The 22,477-nt window shown below is 40.8% G+C and overlaps 1 protein-coding gene across 1 annotated transcript in view; it reads left to right on the top strand.

Moving 5' to 3' along the window:
• nos1 (nitric oxide synthase 1 (neuronal)) overlaps positions 1-21,743 on the top strand; it is a gene marked incomplete at its 3' end in the record, with an annotated part of 47,968 nt that extends 26,225 nt beyond the window's left edge. Inside the window, exons 9-27 of the mRNA XM_080466778.1 lie at positions 428-602; positions 1,135-1,236; positions 1,365-1,559; positions 2,726-2,811; positions 3,489-3,633; positions 4,574-4,678; positions 4,764-4,822; positions 4,986-5,102; positions 6,779-6,953; positions 7,288-7,426; positions 8,840-8,918; positions 9,107-9,300; positions 11,462-11,631; positions 15,458-15,668; positions 16,980-17,067; positions 18,780-18,901; positions 19,176-19,324; positions 21,027-21,221; positions 21,621-21,743. Of these exons, the coding sequence (XP_080322904.1) occupies positions 428-602; positions 1,135-1,236; positions 1,365-1,559; positions 2,726-2,811; positions 3,489-3,633; positions 4,574-4,678; positions 4,764-4,822; positions 4,986-5,102; positions 6,779-6,953; positions 7,288-7,426; positions 8,840-8,918; positions 9,107-9,300; positions 11,462-11,631; positions 15,458-15,668; positions 16,980-17,067; positions 18,780-18,901; positions 19,176-19,324; positions 21,027-21,221; positions 21,621-21,743 (2,629 nt within the window). The remainder of the gene's footprint in view (positions 1-427; positions 603-1,134; positions 1,237-1,364; positions 1,560-2,725; positions 2,812-3,488; positions 3,634-4,573; positions 4,679-4,763; positions 4,823-4,985; positions 5,103-6,778; positions 6,954-7,287; positions 7,427-8,839; positions 8,919-9,106; positions 9,301-11,461; positions 11,632-15,457; positions 15,669-16,979; positions 17,068-18,779; positions 18,902-19,175; positions 19,325-21,026; positions 21,222-21,620) is intronic.
• Positions 21,744-22,477: the final 734 nt, after the last annotated feature.

Genomic DNA, 22,477 nt, shown 5'->3' with positions numbered 1-22,477 from the left:
CTCCATAATTGGCATGTCTTGCTCTACACCCTCCATCAGCTGGCCCACAGCTCCGGCAGCAGTTTGGCACAGGCCTCGACCACCTACAGTGTCTCATCATTACACAAGATTAAACCTAGCCCTGCAAATAATACACTGAACGCAATGATACCAATCCCCCCTTGGGGCTGAGAGAAGTGAGTGGTGGGAGGCAGATTGAGGTCCAGCTTGCTCCGTCCACCAACGAAAGTGGTTTTCTTTGTGTTAATGTGAGTTTTGGCTGCACTCTGTTTTTACATTACACATCTCAGTGGTAATTACCTACGAGGATTTTCGTGCAATTCTGTCAATGGATAATTTCCTGACCACAGCAGGGAAGATAATGAATTGAATTGTGTGAAAAAGCAGCATTACTCAGCCAATCACTCCCCTTCTTTTCTCTGCCCAGATACGAGTGGTTTAAAGACCTGGACCTGAAGTGGTACGGCCTGCCGGCGGTTTCCAACATGCTGCTGGAGATCGGCGGTCTGGAGTTCACAGGCTGCCCCTTCAGTGGCTGGTACATGGGCACAGAGATCGGTGTGAGGGACTTCTGTGACAGCTCACGCTACAACATCCTGGAGGTAGTGTGCTGTGGAGAGAATTGGAGACGCACGTTTGACTGAAGTCATGTGTTGTGTTACTAAATGGTCCAATCAGAGGGCCTTTCTTCTTCTGATTGTGCACACAAAGGAGAAAGCTGATCAACAACATTGGTCAAGAAATAAAACCTTTGTCTTCAACATGGAAAGAGTTAGTTTTTACAATTGGAGTGAAAACTTTACGCGAAACAATTGTTAAATCTTTACTTTCTTTTCGTGCAATCCATTCATAACAGTTTTATGAATGAGGGTCTCCCATCTGGCAGTTTCGTATCACACAAGAGGTCGAGCAGTGCTCACATATACTCATCTTCCCTGAGGTGTTTTTACTTTGACACAATTCACTTTGTTCAATTTGATCATGGAAACGTCACAACAGAACAGCTGTGTTTTAAACTGAAATGTCAATGTCTTTATCAGATTTTTCCATTTAGCTACAAATCAAGTTACAAATTTACCAACAAGGATAACAAATCAGCAAACGTCAAAAGTTTTTGTTTTCTGTTTTATGCAGGAGGTTGCGAACAAGATGGCCTTAGACACCAGGAAGACGTCCTCCCTTTGGAAAGACCAGGCACTTGTGGAGGTCAACATTGCTGTTCTTTACAGTTTCCAGGTGAGCACAGTTATTTTATTCAAAGACATACTATGTTATCACGAATCTGAAAACAGGAGATTTTCAGCAAAATTGTGCAAATCTTGGACCTTGCTGCTTGGTGAATGCGTCTTGCGCGTTATTTTCAGTCATTCAAGGTGACCATAGTGGACCATCACTCAGCCACAGAGTCCTTCATGAAGCACATGGAAAATGAGTTTCGGGTCCGTGGGGGCTGCCCCGGTGACTGGGTGTGGATCGTGCCTCCAATGTCGGGAAGTGTCACGCCAGTTTTTCACCAAGAAATGCTGAACTACCGACTCACCCCTTCATTTGAGTACCAGGTAGGAGAAACAAACCAAGTTAAAACTCTGCAACTGAATGTGCGGATTAGTTTTTGGCAGAAGGAATCACCATCATGAATAACATCATGAGTTAATTTTTTTTCTCAAAATTATAGGATCACAGTATGTTTCTTAGGCGAGTGAAGAGTTTAAATCTTTAGAGAAAGTAAAAGTACACTGGATTAGGTGTGTCTAACCTGCAGGCCAACAGAGGGCTTCATGAAACATACAGAAAAGCTCATTTTCAATTCGAGCAGGTTATTCCTAATGTGTTGTCAAGAGGTTGTGCTGTTTTAATAAAGATTAGCAAACATTAGACCCTGAACTATACATTATCACAAATAATTATATCAAAAGTAACAAATATATTTAGCATTAAATCTAAACTATGATGGAAAAGTTTGTGAAAACGTGCACCATAAAGACTGTTAAAATACTGTTTGCTTTTGCTAAATTGGCAATATTGTTATGGAGGCAGGATTTCCATTGCAATTTTTAAATAATACCTTTTATTTAACAATAGTTTATGTAAAAAAAAAATAAAAAATTGCATTCTAAATTTAGTTTCTAGTATCTACACACAATCCTCTTCTTTAAAACTAAAGGAAACATACAGAGCAAATGTCAATCTCCATCCATCTTGTATACCACTTAATCCTGTTCAGGGTCGGGGGGCGCTGGAGTGAATTAAAGGCTTAATATGGGTGAGGGCATTATGGCATTATGCATCCTGGACCGGCCTCCAGTCTATCACAGGGCAAACAAACAGAGACAGACAATCACACATTCACCCAGGGGGAAATTAGGGATAAAGATTAAACTCACGTGCATGTTTTTTGGACTGTGGGAGGAAACCGGAGTACCTGGAGCAAACCCACCCACAAACAGGGGAGAACATGCAAGCTCAATACAGAAAGGTCTTTCTTGCTGTGTGGCAAGAGTGCCAACCTCTGCACCACCGTACAGCATATAGGAATAAAACAAATGCCCAATTTAAGAGGTCATTGTGCTATTTGTCCTCTGGAGTTGATAAAAATTGTATTGAGTGGTGCTGCATGTGTCCCCTCAACCAAAATGAGTTTGACTCCCCAGACTCAGAGGGAAAAGTATAATTTTTTCATCTTTATAGTAAAAGTGAACCTCAATCTTTTTTCCACATTGAAAAGCCTGATCCATGGAACACCCACGTGTGGAAAGGAGTCAACGGGACACCCACAAAGAAAAGAGCCATCGGATTCAAGAAGCTTGCCAAGTAAGAGTTTTCAATCAGTGCATTCAGTGATCTATTTTTCCTTTTTGTCTCTTTTGTATAACTGTAGAGTCACTTTTGAATCGTGACCATTAATGTCAAAGGGAACGAACCGCTGGTGCACAAAGGGTTAACCAAAGGGTTCAATCAATGCCATCGCTTTCCTGGCTAAAGCCAGACACAAGTGAAGGAAGCACTGGAATTCATTCAATCAACCCCTCGGGGTGTAATCACAGGTTCGTTAGTGTTTCGCCTGTGTATGGACGTGTATATTTGCACGTGTATATTTCTATTAATATAATTGCCCCCGGGGATGTGACAAGCCAGGTAATAACAATTGTCATCCATCCGTGGCTGCCTGTTCCCGTGTAAAACTCTACCCTACATCGCAAGCTTCAGCAGCTTGCAAACATATGTATCAAAGCAGTGCCCAGGACCCCCTTTGGAGGGGCACCCGATGTTTAAGGGGGTTGGTAAGTCACATAGGCTAAAGGAAACCAGAATAGTTCACTTTATAGAGGCTCAACCAGCTTGGTGTTTCCAGCAGTGTTTGGCTTCTCTGTAATGTCAGTAATGGTTGGAAAATGTTGTATCAGACACTGTGTCTGAGATTTGTTCTGTATCTCATTCTCTCCCTCACTCTCTCGCTCTCTCTTTCTCTCTCTCTTCACCTCTGGCAGGGCTGTAAAGTTTTCAGCGAAGCTCATGGGCCAAGCCATGGCCAAGAGGGTTAAAGCCACCATACTGTTTGCAACAGAAACGGGCAAATCTCAAGATTACGCCAAAACTCTGTGTGAAATCTTCAAGCACGCCTTTGACCCAAAGGTATACTTGCTTCCACCTTGCATCATCGTTTCCAGAAGTTGAGCACAAACTTATGTGTCACTGCGCTGATGTTTAATGGGAAAAAGAGGGAGGGATTCCGAGGCACTTTGCCTCCCCCAGCACCGATCCGCCGGCTGATGAAGGCGAGCAGATGCCAGCTGAGTACAGACGGCGTTAAAGGGTTGAAGTGCGTCTTTTGTCACATTTTCCTCTTCTCTCATGCAGTAAAGCGCCGCGGGTCGGAGGCGAGATTTAACCATTGAAGCGTTGAACAAACTCAGTAGTTTTAAGACAAGATCCCGAAGCACCTCTGGCTCTGCAAATCTGTTCACAACAAGCAAACGACGCAGCTCTCAATCATGCACTGTGTGCTTTCCCCTCCAGGTCATATCTTATTTTTTGTCCCCACTTCCTGTTGTCCCAGTGTGATCAATCACACAAGAAGAGATTCAAGCATGCAAGTGTGTGAATGTGTGTGTTGCCGAGAGTGGGTGTGTGCAGATGGATCACAGGGCAGATGCGAGCGCCTGGGGCAAGTCTTGGTTGTGCGGGACGAAAGCCTGTTTTCTCTTCACGCCTTCAGTTGTTTGTGTATATCGCTGCGTGCATGTACGTATATATGCTAGAAGCCAAGCGCGGCCCGTGGCGGACAAACACCATCACGCTGAGTGGTATGCATCATGGATGCTCGTTGTGTGGCAGCAGCATATTATCATCTCGTTAGAGCTGAGGACAGAGTGGTCATTACAACCTCCTCCTCTGCCAACGGCTGCGTGTTCTGCCTTAATTTACACGCTCGACTCATCTGTCCTTTGGAGAGTGTGTGGCTAGGAGACACGAGCGAGATAAAGACCATGCATGTGGCCAAGATTTCCTTAACATAATGCTTTCTGTTTTTTCTTTGTTTTTTTCTTTTCTTTCTGGTTTACTTTCTTTCCAGGTCATGAGCATGGATGAATACGATGTGGTAGATCTGGAGCACGAGACGCTGGTTTTAGTGGTGACCAGCACATTTGGCAATGGCGACCCACCTGAAAATGGAGAGGTATAAGTACATGTTTAACACCCACAGGTAATTTAGCACAGCATAGATTACTCGCAAACCTTTTATCACTTTTCTGTTGCTTTAGAAATTCGGAGCTGCCTTAATGGAGATGCGCCACCCAACATCCAACACAGAGGATAGGAAGTAAGCTTTGTCATTCAGCCTTTCTGTATTTGTGTATTCCCAAACGCATAATACAATGTCAGGACATGTTTAATATGCTGGTGAAGTTAACCACTTCACTAACTTTTGTTCCATTTGCGTTGATCGTGCGTGTGTGCCTAACCGGCTCTTACTTCCCCACCAGGAGCTACAAGGTCCGTTTCAACAGCGTGTCTTCGTACTCTGACACCCGCAAGTCCTCCAGCGACGAACCAGAAACAAGGATCAACTTTGAGAGCACTGGACCTCTTGCTAATGTCAGGTAAGAACCCCAGACCAAATCAAACACTTGGAAGGAAAGTCTGATAGTAATCAGACTGCTATCATATTGTAAGTGTGGGTTAAACCTAGATAGTAGGTTATTAATAAATATTGTGTCACAAAAGTCAATGTGTACTTAGATATAGCTCATATTGAACTCTGTGTGAAAGTCTACTCAGTAGAATTTGCTGACGTGTTTGTCTTTGAGATTACATCTTGATATGTTTAAGAAAAAAAAATTACATAATCTCATGTTAGATTGAAATATTTTCCAATACACACCACTAATGTAGAAGACCAATAATATTGTTGTGTTTATTATAGCCAAAAAGCAACCAGTATACAAAAGTAAAATTCCTTGAAAAAGTTATTTTAATCATTTTATTTTTCAAACAGTGTTTTATTCACAAGAGAAGAGACTATTGCCTTATTATGTCTACTTAATTATCACTTAAGTAGCTATAGAAAGAATAATTTAGAGAGGCAGAGCTCCTCAGTAATACAGATGGACACTGGTTTAAAAGTCTGCAAATAAACCTTCAAAACAATAATTCTGGGGGGAAAAAGTTGGTCAATGACAAATTGCACAACTTTCCATTTTTAATGGACTGATAAAATGTTGTATAGACAATATGTTGCTAATATTGCTTTTGGAGTAAAAATGTGTAAAAATTAATTCATGAGAAATGCAAATGTTGGCTAAAATATATCAATCCCACCATTTGTCTGCCTCTTGTTGCATAATATGTCACAACAAACCACAACAATTTCATGGTATTTATTTGAACATTATTGTTTTCATTTTTTGTTTTGTTAACAAGTATTATAAAATAACTCATCATCACACAGAAAAGTATTAAATTGTATTCCCATCTGGTGTTCCCCCTACAGTCACACATGATGAACAATGAAGACAAATATCATGAATGATATGAATCACTAAGCTGTAGAGAGGCAGCCTTTCAGTTTTGTCGCTCTGTAAACATCGCAGTGTAAACGGAGCAGGACTACTTTGTCACTTTGAGCTGCGTTCTCACAGTCACCTCATGAACGAGAATCCGGATCCCGGGAAAGTTCAGAGGTGTTCAGATCCTGATGGATTGCGGGATGAAGCAGTGTCAATCAGACCTTGCAGAAGCGCCCTATGAGGTTGTAAAAACATGTTCTTCTATAATGGGCTCAACTGGAAACTTGATGCTGTTGACTGTCCCTCTCTCTCTCATTGGTGGATTAAACACTGGGGCCTCTCCTTCACTCAACAATCCCCTTTCCTTTTTTTTTTTTTCTTCTGTTCACAGGAGGTTGTTGAGCTCATGTTTTAATGTCACAGTTGTTTCCCTTTTGATGCTTTTGCAGTAGTCTACAAAGTTCTCCAATAAGAATTCTGTCATTGTCACTTGATTTATGAAGTAAACAGACGCGGGAATTTCACCTCAAAAACCTCAATCTGAACGGTGACGTACCCTCTATTTGCATCAATGTGAAAACAAAACGGGCCAAGCATTCACAAATTAGCTATTTCCACCTGTTTGGCGCCTTTTAAGAAGCACAAAAGGGCATGTTTCTAACGTGGGCTCGGTGGTGGTGCTTGGGGACTGTTTGTGTTTCGCTTGTTGTTCACCCTACCTGCCTCGCTACCTTCTTCATGTGTGTTTGTGTGTGCTTGTCGCTGCTTAGATTCTCAGTGTTTGGCCTTGGCTCCAGGGCCTACCCACACTTCTGCGCCTTTGCCCACGCCGTGGACACGCTGCTTGAAGAGCTGGGGGGTGAACGCATCCTACGCATGGGCGAAGGAGATGAGCTGTGTGGCCAGGAGGAGTCTTTCAGAACATGGGCCAAGAAAGTTTTTAAGGTTGGTCTCTCGGGCTGGGACCCTTCGGACTTGGTTAAGTGTGATGAGCTAAAAGAGGGTGAAAGTCGTCAAAGATGTGTTTTGATATTAAAGTCGAAGCCAGCTTTCCGTGCAACCACGGTGACATGAATCAAGTATAAGAGTTGTCAACATCCTTTAAAACAACCGCAGGGCAGTGGATCGTTCATAGAGGACCTTGGGTTTTTTTCAGACACATTCACAGTCCTGGAAGTCATTTTACACATGGTTCAATTCGAGCTGAGCAGTTGGTTTTGAAAGGTTGCTCTGTACAATGGTTCAGTTTTTTTCTTTGACTGGCTTGTTACTTGTCAAGGCCGCCTGCGACGTGTTCTGTGTCGGCGATGATGTGAACATCGAGAAGGCCCACGACTCCCTGATCAGCAATGACCGCAGCTGGAAGAAGAGCAAGTTCCGCTTGACGTACACAGCCGAGGCCCCGGCTCTCACAGAAGGTTGGTAATCCTGTGGGAAGCCGGTTATAAACTGCTGCTGCTGTCTCAACATTGTAGGGACAGCAAAGAGTAATAAGTACTGTTGCACAAAATAACTGTGATTGATGTGTGGAGGGACCTACACCTGGAATATCAAGCTCTGTGGCAGAAGGGAAAATTCTAATCTGATGGGTTTTCTGCATCAGTTAAAAATTGAGGGGAAAAAAAACACTGAGGAATAACTTGAGGATTACAGTTCTTCCAATGAGAATGAGGTCAGTGAGTGGGTTTTAATGAGAGCAACATGACTTGATAAACCACACACAAAGTATAAACATTTTGTATTGATTTGGCAAGTTTTTCCACAAACTACTGCTCATCCCACAAATGCATGTTTCTGGAGGCATTTAAAGGAGAAATAATCGAGCCTTCCAAAGGTAAAAGAGCAATCTTGAAAGAAAAAAAAAAATCTAGGCGTTTTTGTGTTGTTTGAGATGCTCATTAATGATTTTTCTTTCTGATGAGTGAGATGAGAAGGTTAATAACGTTTACATCTGCGTAGGAGGTATGACAGAAATGTTAGGAAGCCAGTTTTTCCAAGCATCTGTCAAATATTGTGATGCAAATTGTTTCCTATTTTGGTAAATGTTTTTTTGTAATGATTTTATTCAGCTATTTACCAAAATAACAATCTAAGCTGTCAGAGTGGCAAGAATGACAAAATTGAAGTTGCAGTCCCCCGACAGTGCCACATTGGATAAAGTTTTAGAAGACACTATAGAATTGCAGGATGAAAAGACACAATAAGCTTCAGGAAAAAAAGAGAGAAAGATCACAAGCATAAAAGAAAACAAAAAGCCATCCGGACATTAAATATTTTTCAGTCTTGTTATTGGAATGTTGCATAATTGCACTGAATATTGTATTGTACTACAGAAATACAAAAGAATAACTGATATCAAGTTAGTCACACACCAACACAACCACACACCAATCCAAATACTTTGAAATAAATAAATGTAGACTTTTCTAAGTTCTTTTGACCTTTTAAGATAAAAAAAATTACATTTCATAAACAAGTAGTTTGTGCAGCCTGACTGCTTTCATATTGGCCCAAAATACTCGGACGGGGTTAGATAGATGTGTTATTTCATATATAGTATCTATAATCTGCAATGTTGACGTTCTTCACAAAAATGTTCAGTATTTATTGTTGCTACAACCTCAAAACCCCCAAAACATCACCATGTTTTCCTTCCAGGTTGAGTTAAGCTCGTGCATTGACTTTTACTCGCCACTCACTGTTCTAACACAGGAGTGGTATTAATGTAGTGGTAACTTCTGTAGGTTATGGAGAGAAATCACATAATTCATTGTTTGTCGCAGATTCATCTATAAATGATGTAAATATATTAATGCTCTGTCTGGCTGTAGCTTTGCACAAGATTCACAAGAAGAAGGTTTATGGTGCGAAGATGCTCGAATCTCAAAATCTCCAGAGTCCTAAGTCCAAGTAAGTATAATGAACTAATAAGCCACTAAAAATAACAGCTATTTTCATGTGTGTACCTTTTGTTCTACTTAATATTGTTTATTTTTATGCCTCTCTTATCTAACTTGTTGATTCTGTTTACAATGATGCGTGTGAATTAACAGGAACAAGTTGAAAATGACACGGCATGACTCTGATCTCTTCCGTAGTCGCTCCACTATATTTGTGCGGCTGCACTCGAACAACCACGACAGCCTGAGCTACAGGCCCGGCGACCATCTGGGCATCTTCCCTGGCAACCACGAGGACCTGGTGACGGCTCTCATAGATAAACTGGAGGACGCTCCGCCTGTCAATCAAATCGTCAAAGTGGAATTCCTGGAGGAGAGGAACACGGCCCTAGGTGGGTGATGTTATTAGCGACGTCACGCTACTTAACGAATGCAGTGGGCGTGCAGGCAGGAAGGTCGCGCTTTGAAAATGCAGACAGGACATCGAACTGGAAACGTGAATAGGAGGCAGTCTCTCTCTCTCTCTCTCTCTCGCCTCAGCAGGCACCGCGGAGTCACACTTCAGCAAGGTATCTGTGCCCAGAAATTTTCCTGTGAAGCCGCATATTGGCAAACAGTTGTGGTGACACTTTGTGACTTAACTGTGATTTTCACTGGGACTGTGAAACACCGTGTTTCTTTAACACGGTATGTGCACTCAATCAAAAAATGTACCTTGACTAATAAAGCCATTCCTTGCAGTGGTTTACTAAACATCCCATCTTCCTCTGACAAACACTTACTGAACAGGATTCCTGAAGTAGGTCCATTCTTTTTGAGTTGACATGCTGTGTAAAAACCTATCTCAGGTGCCTTCCTGCTTATATTGGGGTAAATAAAAATGGTTGGAAACTCCTTGAGAAAGAAAACAGTTTAGAAATGACAGCAGTGCCAAAGTACATGTGTGGAAAATTCCTAAAGACATTACATATGACGTAAGTTGGGGATCTACGTTTCTTCAAACCTGAAAGCTTTGAGGTTTTTATCACAGCTGACGTTCTCAAAATAGATTAAAATAAATAGTGTGTGGACTTAGGTGACAGATACATTTTTGAAACATTGTCTTACATGTTTTAGCCATGAGATCTGCGCAGACAGAACTGTTAAAATATAAGGAAATTGTAAAGAAATCCATATTGAAGATGAGGTGCTTGTGTTGACCACTACAGAAGTTAGTGTCTCTAGTTTCAATTTTGTATGTTGGAGTTAACCTTAATTTTGTGCTTGTACTAGAAAATAAGATTGATTTTATCTAGATTTTTTTTAACCTATAGTAGCATAATCATACAATTAAGCGTGAGTTTTATATTTATTTCCTCTGACTACTCCATATACACAGCTAGTAAATAGTTCTGTACATGTGCAAGTCGATGGACAATAACAATGTTTTCCTCCAGAGTGTCATGACTTCCAGTCCATATTCGACTGGGACTTGGTTGTTTGATAGTTGAGTCACCTGGAGTAGCAATGCAACTTGGTCGTCTGTCCATACAAATGTTCATGTACTCCCATTGTTAATGTTTATAATGTTTATAGAGTATTGTTGTCTGCCCCTGTGTGTGTGGTTCCAATACAAATATGAACAGCAGCGCCAACCCCTGGCCTGGCATGCTAACTAGATCGCACTCAGCGATTCTGCCATTTTTGAAATGTCGCTGTGTAAACATGGAACTTTTCTGAAACAAAAATGGAAAAAAGATGCGTTTTCACTTCAAACGTTGTCGTGTAAAACGGAGCCTCAGTTAGCTTGACCGTAAAGCTGCACTATGTAAACGTTCAAGTCGCTACCTTATTTGAACATCAGCTGGTGATGTTGAATCATTTTAACACTGGCCTTTTCTGCTCTGGCTAATCCAATACCTGGCCGAGTCGAGTGTTTAAATTTGTCCACTTATCATGGAGCTTCAGAGACTGTTATGTAATTATTCCCCTTGCTGTTGCTTTGAGTGACCCATTACATCAACATTAAATAGTTTCCCTACTTTGGTAGGTAAACTGACAACTTATCTCAAAGTTGACACCAAGACAGGTTAAGATAATTTGTAATAAAGTATTTTAATTTGTTTGATTTAGCCAACATTTTTACTGTGGCATGCAAAGGGACAAATCTGATAGCTTGCTTATGACGAAACAGACCAATCAGAGATCAGCTGTTATGAAGTGCTCATCTTAGAAATCAACTTAAATGGTGAGTGAATTAACTTTTGCTGTAAAGAAATTTACATTAACACCTCCATATCTAGTTATTTCCGGTCTTCTCATAGGTGTTATCTTTCTCAGGTTCATCCTTAGAAAAGTTAGTCAAACCTGTATTTATAGATGCTTTCTGTTGCGTGTGCGAGGGTAAGTCTGTGTTTACTCATGTTTTTCCAACCTGGAACAGCTTATGGCATACATGAGCATGCAGCAAATGAGTTTTATCTGACAGCCTTACTGTTGATTGAGCGTCATTTCCCTTCAATGTTACATGTTGTCATTCGAGCTAAGTAGCTGCGACCCTTCTCTTGCCTCCAGGTGTAATCAGTAACTGGACCAGCGAGACTCGTATCCCTCCCTGCACCATCTACCAGGCTTTCCAGTACTTCTTGGACATCACCACTCCACCGAGCCCTGTGCTGCTGCAGCAATTTGCTGCTCTGGCAACCAGCGAACAACAGAAAAAGAAGCTGGAGGTCCTCAGTAAGGTAAATCCAATCTTTTTTGCCTCCATTAAAATAGTCCTTCACATTTATTGATCTGTTGCTGTTACTCAGTGGGCTCAGTGCGCCTTGTGACCTAACATATATGGGATTGTATCTTTGAAGATGTGCGCATACATTTTTTTTTTTTTTTAATAAAACATAGAGGAGACAGTTTTGTGTCCAAGAAGTCGATGTGATGCACTTTGCACTGATGGAAATACGTACAGTAGGAGTTAGCTGGCGCCAAATTAAAGCCGCTGATCGTTCTAACCCAGAGCCATTCCCCCTCACAGTGCCTCCCACAATTCACTCTCCATTTTTGTCAATGTGTGGAAAAGGCTGGATGAGGCCAAGCAGTGACTCATATGCTCATACAGAGAATCATTGTCACAGAAGCAAGAAGGAAAGATGGAGGACTCCCGAATACAGAAAAGGAAACAGTACAGTAGAATCAGCTCTGCAGATCAGTTTATTTTTGTATGAAGCGAATCTCCAGATATATCTCAAGGATATATGCAGGGCATTTCTGACTTTTTCTTCTCTTTTATTTTGTCAGGCTGAGCTTCAGAAAAAATTTATAATCTTCTCATCAGTCTCTTCATGTTTTGAAAAACATGCAAAAGAATTAATTGAAACTGTAAATCTATGATATGTGTCAAGTCCCACACTGCCATCTGTTCATCAAGGTTGAAAAGCTCAGGACTCAAATGACTTTTGATGTTAACATTTTGCTAATTGTGCATGAGGTGCTTCACACTGCGCTTTGGGCTCGAAGTGGAGACCACACCAGGCTGCGTGGCTCATTAGCAGCTTGAGAACAAAGCAGAACTTGGGAGCATATCAAAGTTTCTTAGCCTGGTGGCAGCGCTCTAAATTCATCACATCCAAATGTCAGTGATGACACACGAAAACAGTTGGGCAGTGAATGGCTCGGCTTGTTGCTGCCTCCTGCTCTCGAGTAAGGAGTGTTTACAGGTCTAAAAGAGGAAACTCTTCTTCATCTTTTCCGTTTGTGAGGAGCTTAAATTTGCTTGATTTGGAAGACAGCATCTCAACAACTTTACTAAACAAGCCCAGTGGGATTGTATTAGAAGTTGAACCCAAACATATAAAAACAATAAACCAAAAGGATTTACTCTGTGTTATTGTAAATATTTACATGTTAATATGGAAAGACAGCTATTTGAGACGGCAAATGTCAAAGAAAGAGAGTGTGTGCGTGACAGGGTCGAGGTCAGAACAGTGTGAGGCTTTACTTTACTCAAACAAACAGATTTGCAATGTGATCAACAGCTTGATTGACAAAGTGCAAACCTGTTGGAGATAAGATATAAATGAGGACTTTGCATGGTAACAGATTGTGTCCATCATGTCAAGGGTCCCTGAACGGAGGCCTCATTGGGTCAGACATTGCTGGTTACGTTACAGGACTTTGCATTATTGGAAAAACTGGGGAAAGGGGAGGTGGAGCTGGCAGCTAACAAAGCCATAGCCATGGCGTCAGAAATCCTAAAAGATCCAAACACAGAGGAACAAGGAACGCACAGATGAAAGTAACACAAAGAACTCCAGCCCGATATATACCCCACTCACCAGATGCAAAAAATGATCACGCATTCAGGCACAAGAGAAACACATCAGAGCAGAGAACAGCAATCAGACACGAGAAGGAGAAGTGAAGGATCCTGAAATTAGAGACCGTATGAGACTTCAAATTTAAACAGGAAACAGAAAATGTGCACCTTGAAATGTCATGGAATGACGTGATGGAGAGTTCAGTGTCAACAATTGAAGGTTGATAATATGAACCTGGGCTGCTGAAGATGATCTGTCAGAAACAGAGAAAAGGAACTGAGAAAAGTTGGAACAAAAGAAAACATTTTGCATGATAAAGCCTGCCCTAATAAAAGTTTTAAGAGGCCAGCTTAGGAAATGCATCTCATCACAATAACATTAACGTGTGGTGGGAGGTAAAGGGTAAATAGATCAGTAACTTTCTTCAAAATGTCTTAAACACAGTCACAATCACAAAGAACCACATCGCTTTTAGATGTGAATGACACTGTGTGTGTTAAATTAATATATTGGAATCGATTCTTCTCAGTATTTTGCTCATTGTGGTAGGAAAAGCTCACATGGCAAAGTCATTGAGGCAAGCATCTGTGATGATGTGTTTGTATGTATCCATGCCAATAGTCTTTTCTGTTTATTCTGTGTTTCCAAGCGAAGGGTCAAACATGTAGCCTGCAGGCCAAAAGGAGGGTTAAAAGGGCTTAATCCGGCCCTCAGGGTGACCATGGATATAAAAAGGACAACAAAATGCTGTTAGCCTGTCGCCATTTGTATGATCAATGCATGCATTCTTGTCGTAACCATAACTACTGGACTGTTCATGATATCAAGAAAACAACAACAACAACAACAAAAATGATCAGACAAATTCAGATTATTGTTCAAGTACAAGTCATTGTGGTGCATTCCCAGACAAGCTTCACACATTTATAATGTGCATAATCAAAACAGATGAACACTGAATAACAGAAAGTTACATTTTATTTCTGAAAAGATAATAATTGCAAGGCCATACAATCTGAATAAGTAGAGGTCAGAATGTCACACTGAGACACGGGACTAAACTGCAGACAGCAACAATACTGGTAAAATGGTAGATGGACTCTACTTCTACAGCACTGATTTGGCAGCTCAAAGTTCTATATATTGTTCACGACATTCACCCATGCATACACACTCTCTCACACTAATGGAGGCAGCTGCCATGCAAAGGTGCTCAGTCCATCCAGTGGGAGCAGCTCAGAGATCAGTGATACAGTCTCGGTGCCTTGGTGCGCTCCGTTTTTTTGCATAAATAACAGGAGACATAGAGACCTAATTCCACTGAGTGCATTTATATCCAAATTGAGAATGCTTGGAATTTTACAAGGTGTACTTTGCCTCTGATTTTCTTGTAAATTCATTTTTTTCCTCTTTCAGTTGAGTAAATTTGCAACTGTGTAATCTTAAGAAATTATTTTGTGATTGCTGCTGCAGATCTCAGCCAGATCTCACTTGTTGAAATAAAGGTTATGAATGAAAATGATAGTATACAGTTTCCAGTTCCTACTTTTTATGCTGCCATTAAAGGCAGTGGATGTTTGGTTTTTTTGTTTAGTTTTTTCAGTCATTGAGTCAGCTGATTATACATCATTTTGATCTGACTCCTCAAGACTGACTACTGAGGTCCCTTAATGCTGGTTTCTTTTCGACATGACCGCTTATATTTAATGTTGGAAAACTGAATGACCAAACCACTCTGTAAAAACAATACTGGAAGGACAGCTCCAAGTGTTAATGGAAAATTATCAAATTCAAAAGGTCTAACCCGATACTCTTAGCCATATTCATGTATCTCTGGAAATTGGAATCAAATCAGTTGTTTTGTCTGTTAGTTTTACGAGTACTACTAATATCCATCCATGTTTTAGGTCACTTCAATCCAGCCTGATTTGTTTGGAATTCTCACGTTGCGTAGAGAATGCACAACATAAGATTTTACTTTTTTTTTTTATTATTTTGAGTGTGATAATTATTGCACCCAGTCCTTATTAAGATCTTATAGAATATTCTAACCCAATTTTCTATTTTCGTGACCGTTACAACCGAATCAAACAATAAAGGCTAGAATTTAGGAGATCCACAGTTTGGTTGAAATTATGGGGGAAATATCTTTTCCCAGTCTTCTAACTGTTGAGATGCACTCATAGTGTACGCAGTTTGTTTATAATATCCTCGTCCTTTCTTCCTTTGTGCTCTTATCTTCTTTACATCCCAGGGCTTGCAGGAGTACGAGGAGTGGAAGTGGTACAACAATCCCACGCTGGTGGAGGTGCTGGAGGAGTTTCCCTCCATCCAGATGCCCTCCACCCTGCTGCTCATCCAGCTGCCCCTGCTGCAGCCCCGCTACTACTCTATCAGCTCCTCCGCAAATGTTCACCCAGGGGAGATCCACCTCACGGTGGCTGTGGTCTCCTACAGGGCCAGAGGTAAGAACTCACGGAAAACTGTTGTATATCAGTGGTAAACTGCAAATGAACGTCAAGAACAAGTACCAAACGTGAACTTTTACTGTAATTGGATGTAGGGTAACAATTGACCCTTTCATGAAATATACTGGAAAATACCCTATCATCACAGCCATGGTAATGCATGATATTAAAAAGTGGTAATATTCTGTTTATATTACATATGTTATCCATGTTTAGCCTTGGATTTGCATTCATATAATTACACCATCATTTTTTAAAGAATCAATAAGGCAAAAGAAAACTTCATTAATAATTCAGATTTTAAAGTAAAATGTATGTTTTAAAATGTTAATCGATGTCTTGGTATGTAATGTGTTTCTAAATGAGTCAAACCCAGTGTTCAGGATGTGTAATTTAGCTGGTTTACAATTTATTTCTTTTGAAATGGTAAAGTTTTGCTTGTATTTTGCTATGAATGGTACATATAGAAGACTGTGCTCGTCTGAACATTTTGTTCACATTTCCCCGTCTGATTGGTCCTATGTTTGTATTTATCCCTATTGCTATTTTCTCAACATTTCATTACCGCGAAATATCACATGTTGAGGATTAATGGAAGAAGCATTCAATAATAGGCATATCTTGGACGTATTTTGCACTTACATTCATTTCATATCAAAAAGAAAAAGCAGGATCCCGCAGCCCTTTCAAGGCTGCTGGAAAGACTCAGAAAGTCAAATGATTCAGCCCCTGTGAAAACCCGCCGATAGCGCGGAAAAAAATGGATTGGAAGTTATCTTGGAGAAGCAGTCTGCTTTATGGAGCAGCCAGACCAAAACTGTAATTACAAGAAACAGATTTACAAAGACCTCAGGAACATCCTGCATCGGTGCAGATTCTATTTAGAGATATGAGCAACAGCATGAATGAAACAACACAGTGTCTGACTGTAAATAAAGAGCACCCAGGTTTCGTTATTAGTTTTAGTGTGCTGTCTGTCACAAGGACTCTCCATCCCTACTTTTTGCATTAAGCACATATACGAGCTCAGCGTGTTCAGTGAGCCTCGCCGGATCTGCTCACGGCTCTTTTCTCCATCGTGTGAGCTTTGCCTGTGTGAACACATGACTATGATTGAATAAGCAACATCTGAATTACTGTAATTTTCCTTAAGAGAGAAAGAGAAGTGGCCCTCGCCTTGTAAACATGTTATGGCCACTCCTTCCCTCTGTTAGCGTGCTCGCTTAAAAAGGAGTCGCGGAAAGTGGAAAGGGAAAAAAAAAAAAAAAAAAAAAGGTAAAGTGCTTGCTTGGTAATTACCCCTTTCAGACGGAGCCGGCCCCATCCACCATGGAGTGTGTTCATCGTGGCTCAACAGGATAGAGAAGGGGGAGATGGTGCCATGCTTTGTCCGAGGGTAAATATCTTTTCCACAGAACTTTGTTTTTTTAAGATGAGACATTTTTAATTGTAAAAAGTTCAAACTTGCCGAAACGTCGATGGGGAAGATCACGTCCACTCTTTAGTTTAAGACACAAGGAATATGAATGTAGACATTAATAGTGTCCAAAGGTCCTTGTCATCATCAACTTTGACCTTTGTTTGTTTAATGTTTGCAAAACCCTAATGTGGAGAAATGATAAATCACCATTTCACTGGAAGTTGGACAGTGTGTTGGTTTACTCCAAATAAACAAGATAAATGTGTTAATTACTGAGCTTTAGCAGCGCTTGTAGGCGGTTTTCATTACCAGTAGACAGCCAGAAGAGCCGTTTCCAGGTTTCGTGTTCAGTGAACCATTCTCTGGCAGTAAATTCCTTTTTAGTATCGCCCATTAGCTGTAACATTATGGCCATCTGCCTGACATTGTGTAGGTTCTCTTTTTTGCCTCCAAACAGACATCTGAAGGATTCCTCTCGTAGCCTCACTTTGTAATTATATCAGCAGATCTTTTTAAGTCCTGGAAGTTGTGAACTGGTGCCTCAGCGGATCAGACTGATGTTTTATCAGGCTGAGGTCAACATCTTGAACATGTTTCTCAAACCATTCATCCAGTTTACTATGCGGGGGAGTACATATTCCTATAAAGGACATTAGGCTGTGTACTTGTTTGAGAGCAATGTTTGAGAAGGTGATGTTAAAGTGATCGCCATATAAAATCTAGAAGCTTAATAATATCTCGCTGCTCCCGCTGGCATGTCTTCATGCAAAGATGTCAAAATATTAATGTCTGATCTTTATTATGTGTCAGAGTGTTTTCAAACTCTGTCTTCCATTTGGTGCAACAGCAACTTTGATTGGTCAACACTCTACGTTTGCACAAGCGTTCTACAATGATGAATCCAACATGAGTTAAAGAAAGAAAAAAAAAGGAATTGCTTGTTACATTGATCTATTTATTTGCTCGTGCAAAACCAAATTCGACATTTTTACGTAGATGGTGTCGGCTATTTAAAATTTGACCTTGGGCCGTGATTGGCCCTGGGGGTTGTTCTTTGGAGATTCCTGTTATAGTGCGATCTGTTGCAATCTTTTTTCTTTTTTTTTCTAAATACCGGTAAACACACAGCTGCTCATCCACATGATTTGACAAATCAAAACCAACCAGTCTTCTTCCATTGCTCTGTGGTCGAGGTGGTGGCGGGGGCACTGGTACCAGTCTCCAGTGGAATTGAGTTTTCAGACAAAACCAACATAAAACAAAACTCCTGCTGTAAAGAATTACATTGATCAGGCTTCACTCTTTAGATGCAACCATTAGATTTGGCTGCTCATGAGCCAGTTTTGTTACTTGGACCACAGATATGGGGACTCATCTCAAGACCTGGAAATACCCTGTACAACTGTTGGTGTTTAGTTACTCTTGTATATTTTCCACTCTTCAGAAACATCAACATTATGCACTCGCTGTTCATTCACGGTTTTATACACCCCAGTTTCTGACTTGTGATGATAAAATCAATGTTATTACAGCTACCTGTGAGTGGTTTTAGAGTTGTGGCTGATTGCTGAGCAGTGCTAAGGGTGGGAAAAAGTCTTCACATCTAACTTTTGGCAGGAAGAAAAAGTGGAATTTGTAATAGTTTGTTGTATTTTAACGATTGCTTTATATCTTTTGCTTTACATTAGTGCCCCATCGTTCCAACTTCCTAAAGACAACCAAGCACCTTGTATCCTGGTGGGTCCAGGAACCGGAATTGCGCCATTCAGAAGCTTTTGGCAGCAGAGACTATTTGACCTTGAGCACAATGGTTGGACATATTTTCTTTCTTATTCTTCAGCCTTTAATTCATGATTTACTACACTGAGATTGTGCATGTATCTGGAGAGAGAATCCCTCATTGTGCACACGTAAATATATTTTTCCTGCTGTTAAAACTGCATACACTCATTTGCATTTCTGAGTAATTGTGAAATCTAGACTAAATGCATCAAAGATTCATATAATGCAAATAACGGCATACCATAACCCGCCCGTCTGTAGTTTAATCTAGTGAAGTAAGTCATCTGTCTGTCATCTTGAAGGGATTGAGTCATGCCCCATGATCCTGGTGTTTGGCTGTCGGCAGTCTGAGATGGACCACATTTACAAGGAGGAGACCATCCAGGCCAAGAACAAAGGGGTGTTCAAGGAGCTGTACACGGCCTATTCCCGAGAACCCGGCAAACCAAAGGTGCAAGCACTAAACTCTGCATAACCCCAGATGAGTCAGCTTGTCACAACTCTCTCTTGCCCCGCTGTGTGGGCTGGAAATAAATTCAGAGTAGAGAAACGGCAGAATAAAAACTGCAGCGCTTCTATTCTGACAATGCATCACTTCAGCTGGGATTGTAGGTTTCCATCATAGTCCCTCGGATGCATTTTTACATTTCTACCCTCCTTATTTCTCTGCCATCCTGAATGCGTCTTGTTTACTCCAGACTATGTTCCAAGGTTTATCTACAAACCTACTACACAGAAAAATTCAAATGTTGATAAACTGTAAATGAAAACAGACAACACGGCGCAAATCAATTCAAGAGTCTGAACTGCACTCAGACTAGTTTAGCACGTACATCCAGTTACCATGGAGTTTCCCAGATTTTTGTCATGCGTGCACAGAGTGGTCCCACATTGCGCGAGGAAACGACACCATGTGTCTCGCACACTAATGCACCTTGATGTCAGAAAGTTTCACTTTTTGTTTAATTGGACCACAGAATACTTTTCAATTCCACCCGCCAGAGGCCTGAAGGAAATACTTTGCTTATACCTGTCTTATTTTGGATGCAGTGATGCACAATGGTTGAATGAAGTGTTTTTTGCTGTTTGCTGACTTTCATGTCCACTTAAGTGCAATGCTACCTGAGCGCCTGAAAGTCACGACCAATAAATCCAGGTCATCTTTAATGCACTATTGGCTCTTGCAGAAAGGTGTTGCACTTTTTGCATGTGCAGCCTTTTATTTTTATTATAATGCATGATGGTCTTACTCATTTTTGTGCTTAAATGATGACCTGAAGGACTTCACTTGTATTCCCTATTTTTCCAGTTGAGCACTCTTGAAGCTCTTTACTTTGTTAGTCACATTCAAACATTCATGTGCACACACCAATTATTATGGGTCCCATGTGAGGCTCCATTTGGAGCAAATGTGGGGATCAGTGTGTTGCTCAAGGACACTTAGTCCAGGGGTGTCAAACACATTTTATTTCAGGGGCCACATGCAGCCCAATTTCATCTTGAGTGGGCCGGACCAGTAAAATAGTGCCATAATAACCTTTGAAATTAACCTTAAAAGTATTTCTTTGTTGTGGCGCAGAGTATATGTGATGAAAATGTCTATATTTTTGCAAAACTACACAATTATTAACAAAAATTACTCCAATCTCAACAAAAAGTTCATTTTAATGAAACCTTCTGGCGCATAATACAGTGAAATGTCACAAAATTTTCTCCTATAGTTTTCATGACAGCATCGCCTATACCTCAGCTCGGGTCTCAGTGTGTATCTATGAAATTATGACAAGTGGTTTGGTGGCCCGGATCGGAGCCTCTTGCGGGCCGGTTTTGGTACACAAATCTTACATTTGACACCCCTTATTGAGACATAAAAACTGTTTGAGATGGAGAAAATAATCCACTATTAAATGAGCCATCGCCACTCTATGAAGTTTTATAATGATCCAAAGAAGTTGTTCCCATCCAATAAAGTACTAATACAGTGAAAACTGTAATTCACCTAAACTGTAGTGAATAAATGATTGCCACGTACTTGCACTCTGTCCTTTTTTAGCACATCTGTCAGTAGCCTGCTGCCTCAGTTTGTTCCACATTGTTTCTTTTTCTGCTTTCCTCACGCTTGACTCAATTCACGCTCGCTCATACGTCCCCAGAAATACGTACAAGACGTACTGCGCGAGCATCTGTCAGAGAAGGTGTACCAGTGCCTGAGGGAGGAGGGCGGACACATCTACGTGTGCGGGGATGTCACAATGGCCGGAGACGTTTTCAAGACCGTTCAGCAAATCATCAAGCAGCAGGGCAAAATGAGCCTGGAGGATTCCGGCTTCTTCATCAGCAAGCTGCGGGTGAGAGAGACGAGGTTCACCGTGCAGCGTCGCGTTCACCGTTTACCAGCTTCAAGTTTCCATGAATGTACTGGTGTCACTTTGAATACCGCATGAAAAATGAAGTGTTCCTCATCATTGTATCTGTGCCTTTGAGCAATGCAATCATCCTTGATTCAACAATGGAGGCTGCGCTTGAAAGAATTACATGTTGAGTCATTATTTTCATCAAAGAGAAACGTTTAAAAATACACTGATTTTCATCCTTGAAGTCAAGAGCAAAAAGGCCAATAGAGGATTATGGGACACTTTTAATCACTTATTGTTGAGGCCATTAAATAAACAAGTGTTTATTTGTGTGGCTCAAGGATTCTGCCATTCACTCTCTCGTGTCTCCTTCTCGCTTCCTCTCATGACCAGGATGAGAACCGCTATCACGAGGACATCTTCGGTGTCACCCTGCGCACCTACGAGGTCACCAACCGGCTGCGCTCTGAGTCCATCGCCTACATTGAAGAGAGCAAAAAGGACTCCGATGAGTAAGACATCTGTTTATTCTGCATTTTACATGATGAGAATCAGGAAAAGATGCAGGCTGATGTGAAAAGAAACCTAGTGATGGAAAATTGTCAGAATTGGAGAAAATATTGTAAATTTGATATCAATTTGAATCATAGTTGTGAAGATATGTGCCAGTGTGCTGGACAGACTTAAGCTACTTAAGCTTTATTATTAAAAGGCTAAAAACCGTTCAGTGGTACAGTTCCATCGCACTCGTCTTACTGGAACTTCTTCAGTTAGAGACATTTTTATTCCAATACATCAAGGATGCATACTCACGCAGTAAAGACATTTATTCTCCAATGTGCTCACACGTGTTTATGCAAATGTATTTATCACAGACTCCTTCTTGTGAAAGTCTGTGATGAGGTTATTTTACACTATCAGGGCAACCCCAAAATGTGAAATAGTGTTTTGATCATATATTAACATAATGTATTTAATCTTTTTTTTTTTAACAAAGGTTCTTTCATATAGTCAAATACAAAATCTGAAATACAAACAGGAAAAGATGGAACTTAACTTTTATTGATGTAATGTGATCACACTTAAACTTGTGAACTTATCACTGTTGTTGTCAGCTGCTTTGATTCTTCATCTGAGAATCTAAATCAGGGGTGTCAAGCTCAATTCCTGTGGGCCAAAACTGTCCATTAAGATTGGCTTTAGATTAGATTAGATTCTATCAGATCAGAGTTTATTAAACCCACATGGGT

This window comes from Lipophrys pholis (genome assembly GCF_963383615.2).
Source record: "Lipophrys pholis genome assembly, chromosome: 7".
NCBI classification, from domain to species: Eukaryota; Metazoa; Chordata; class Actinopteri; order Blenniiformes; family Blenniidae; genus Lipophrys; species Lipophrys pholis.
The sequence above is the reverse complement of the archived record's forward strand: the minus strand, read 5'-3'. Positions and strand labels throughout refer to the sequence as shown.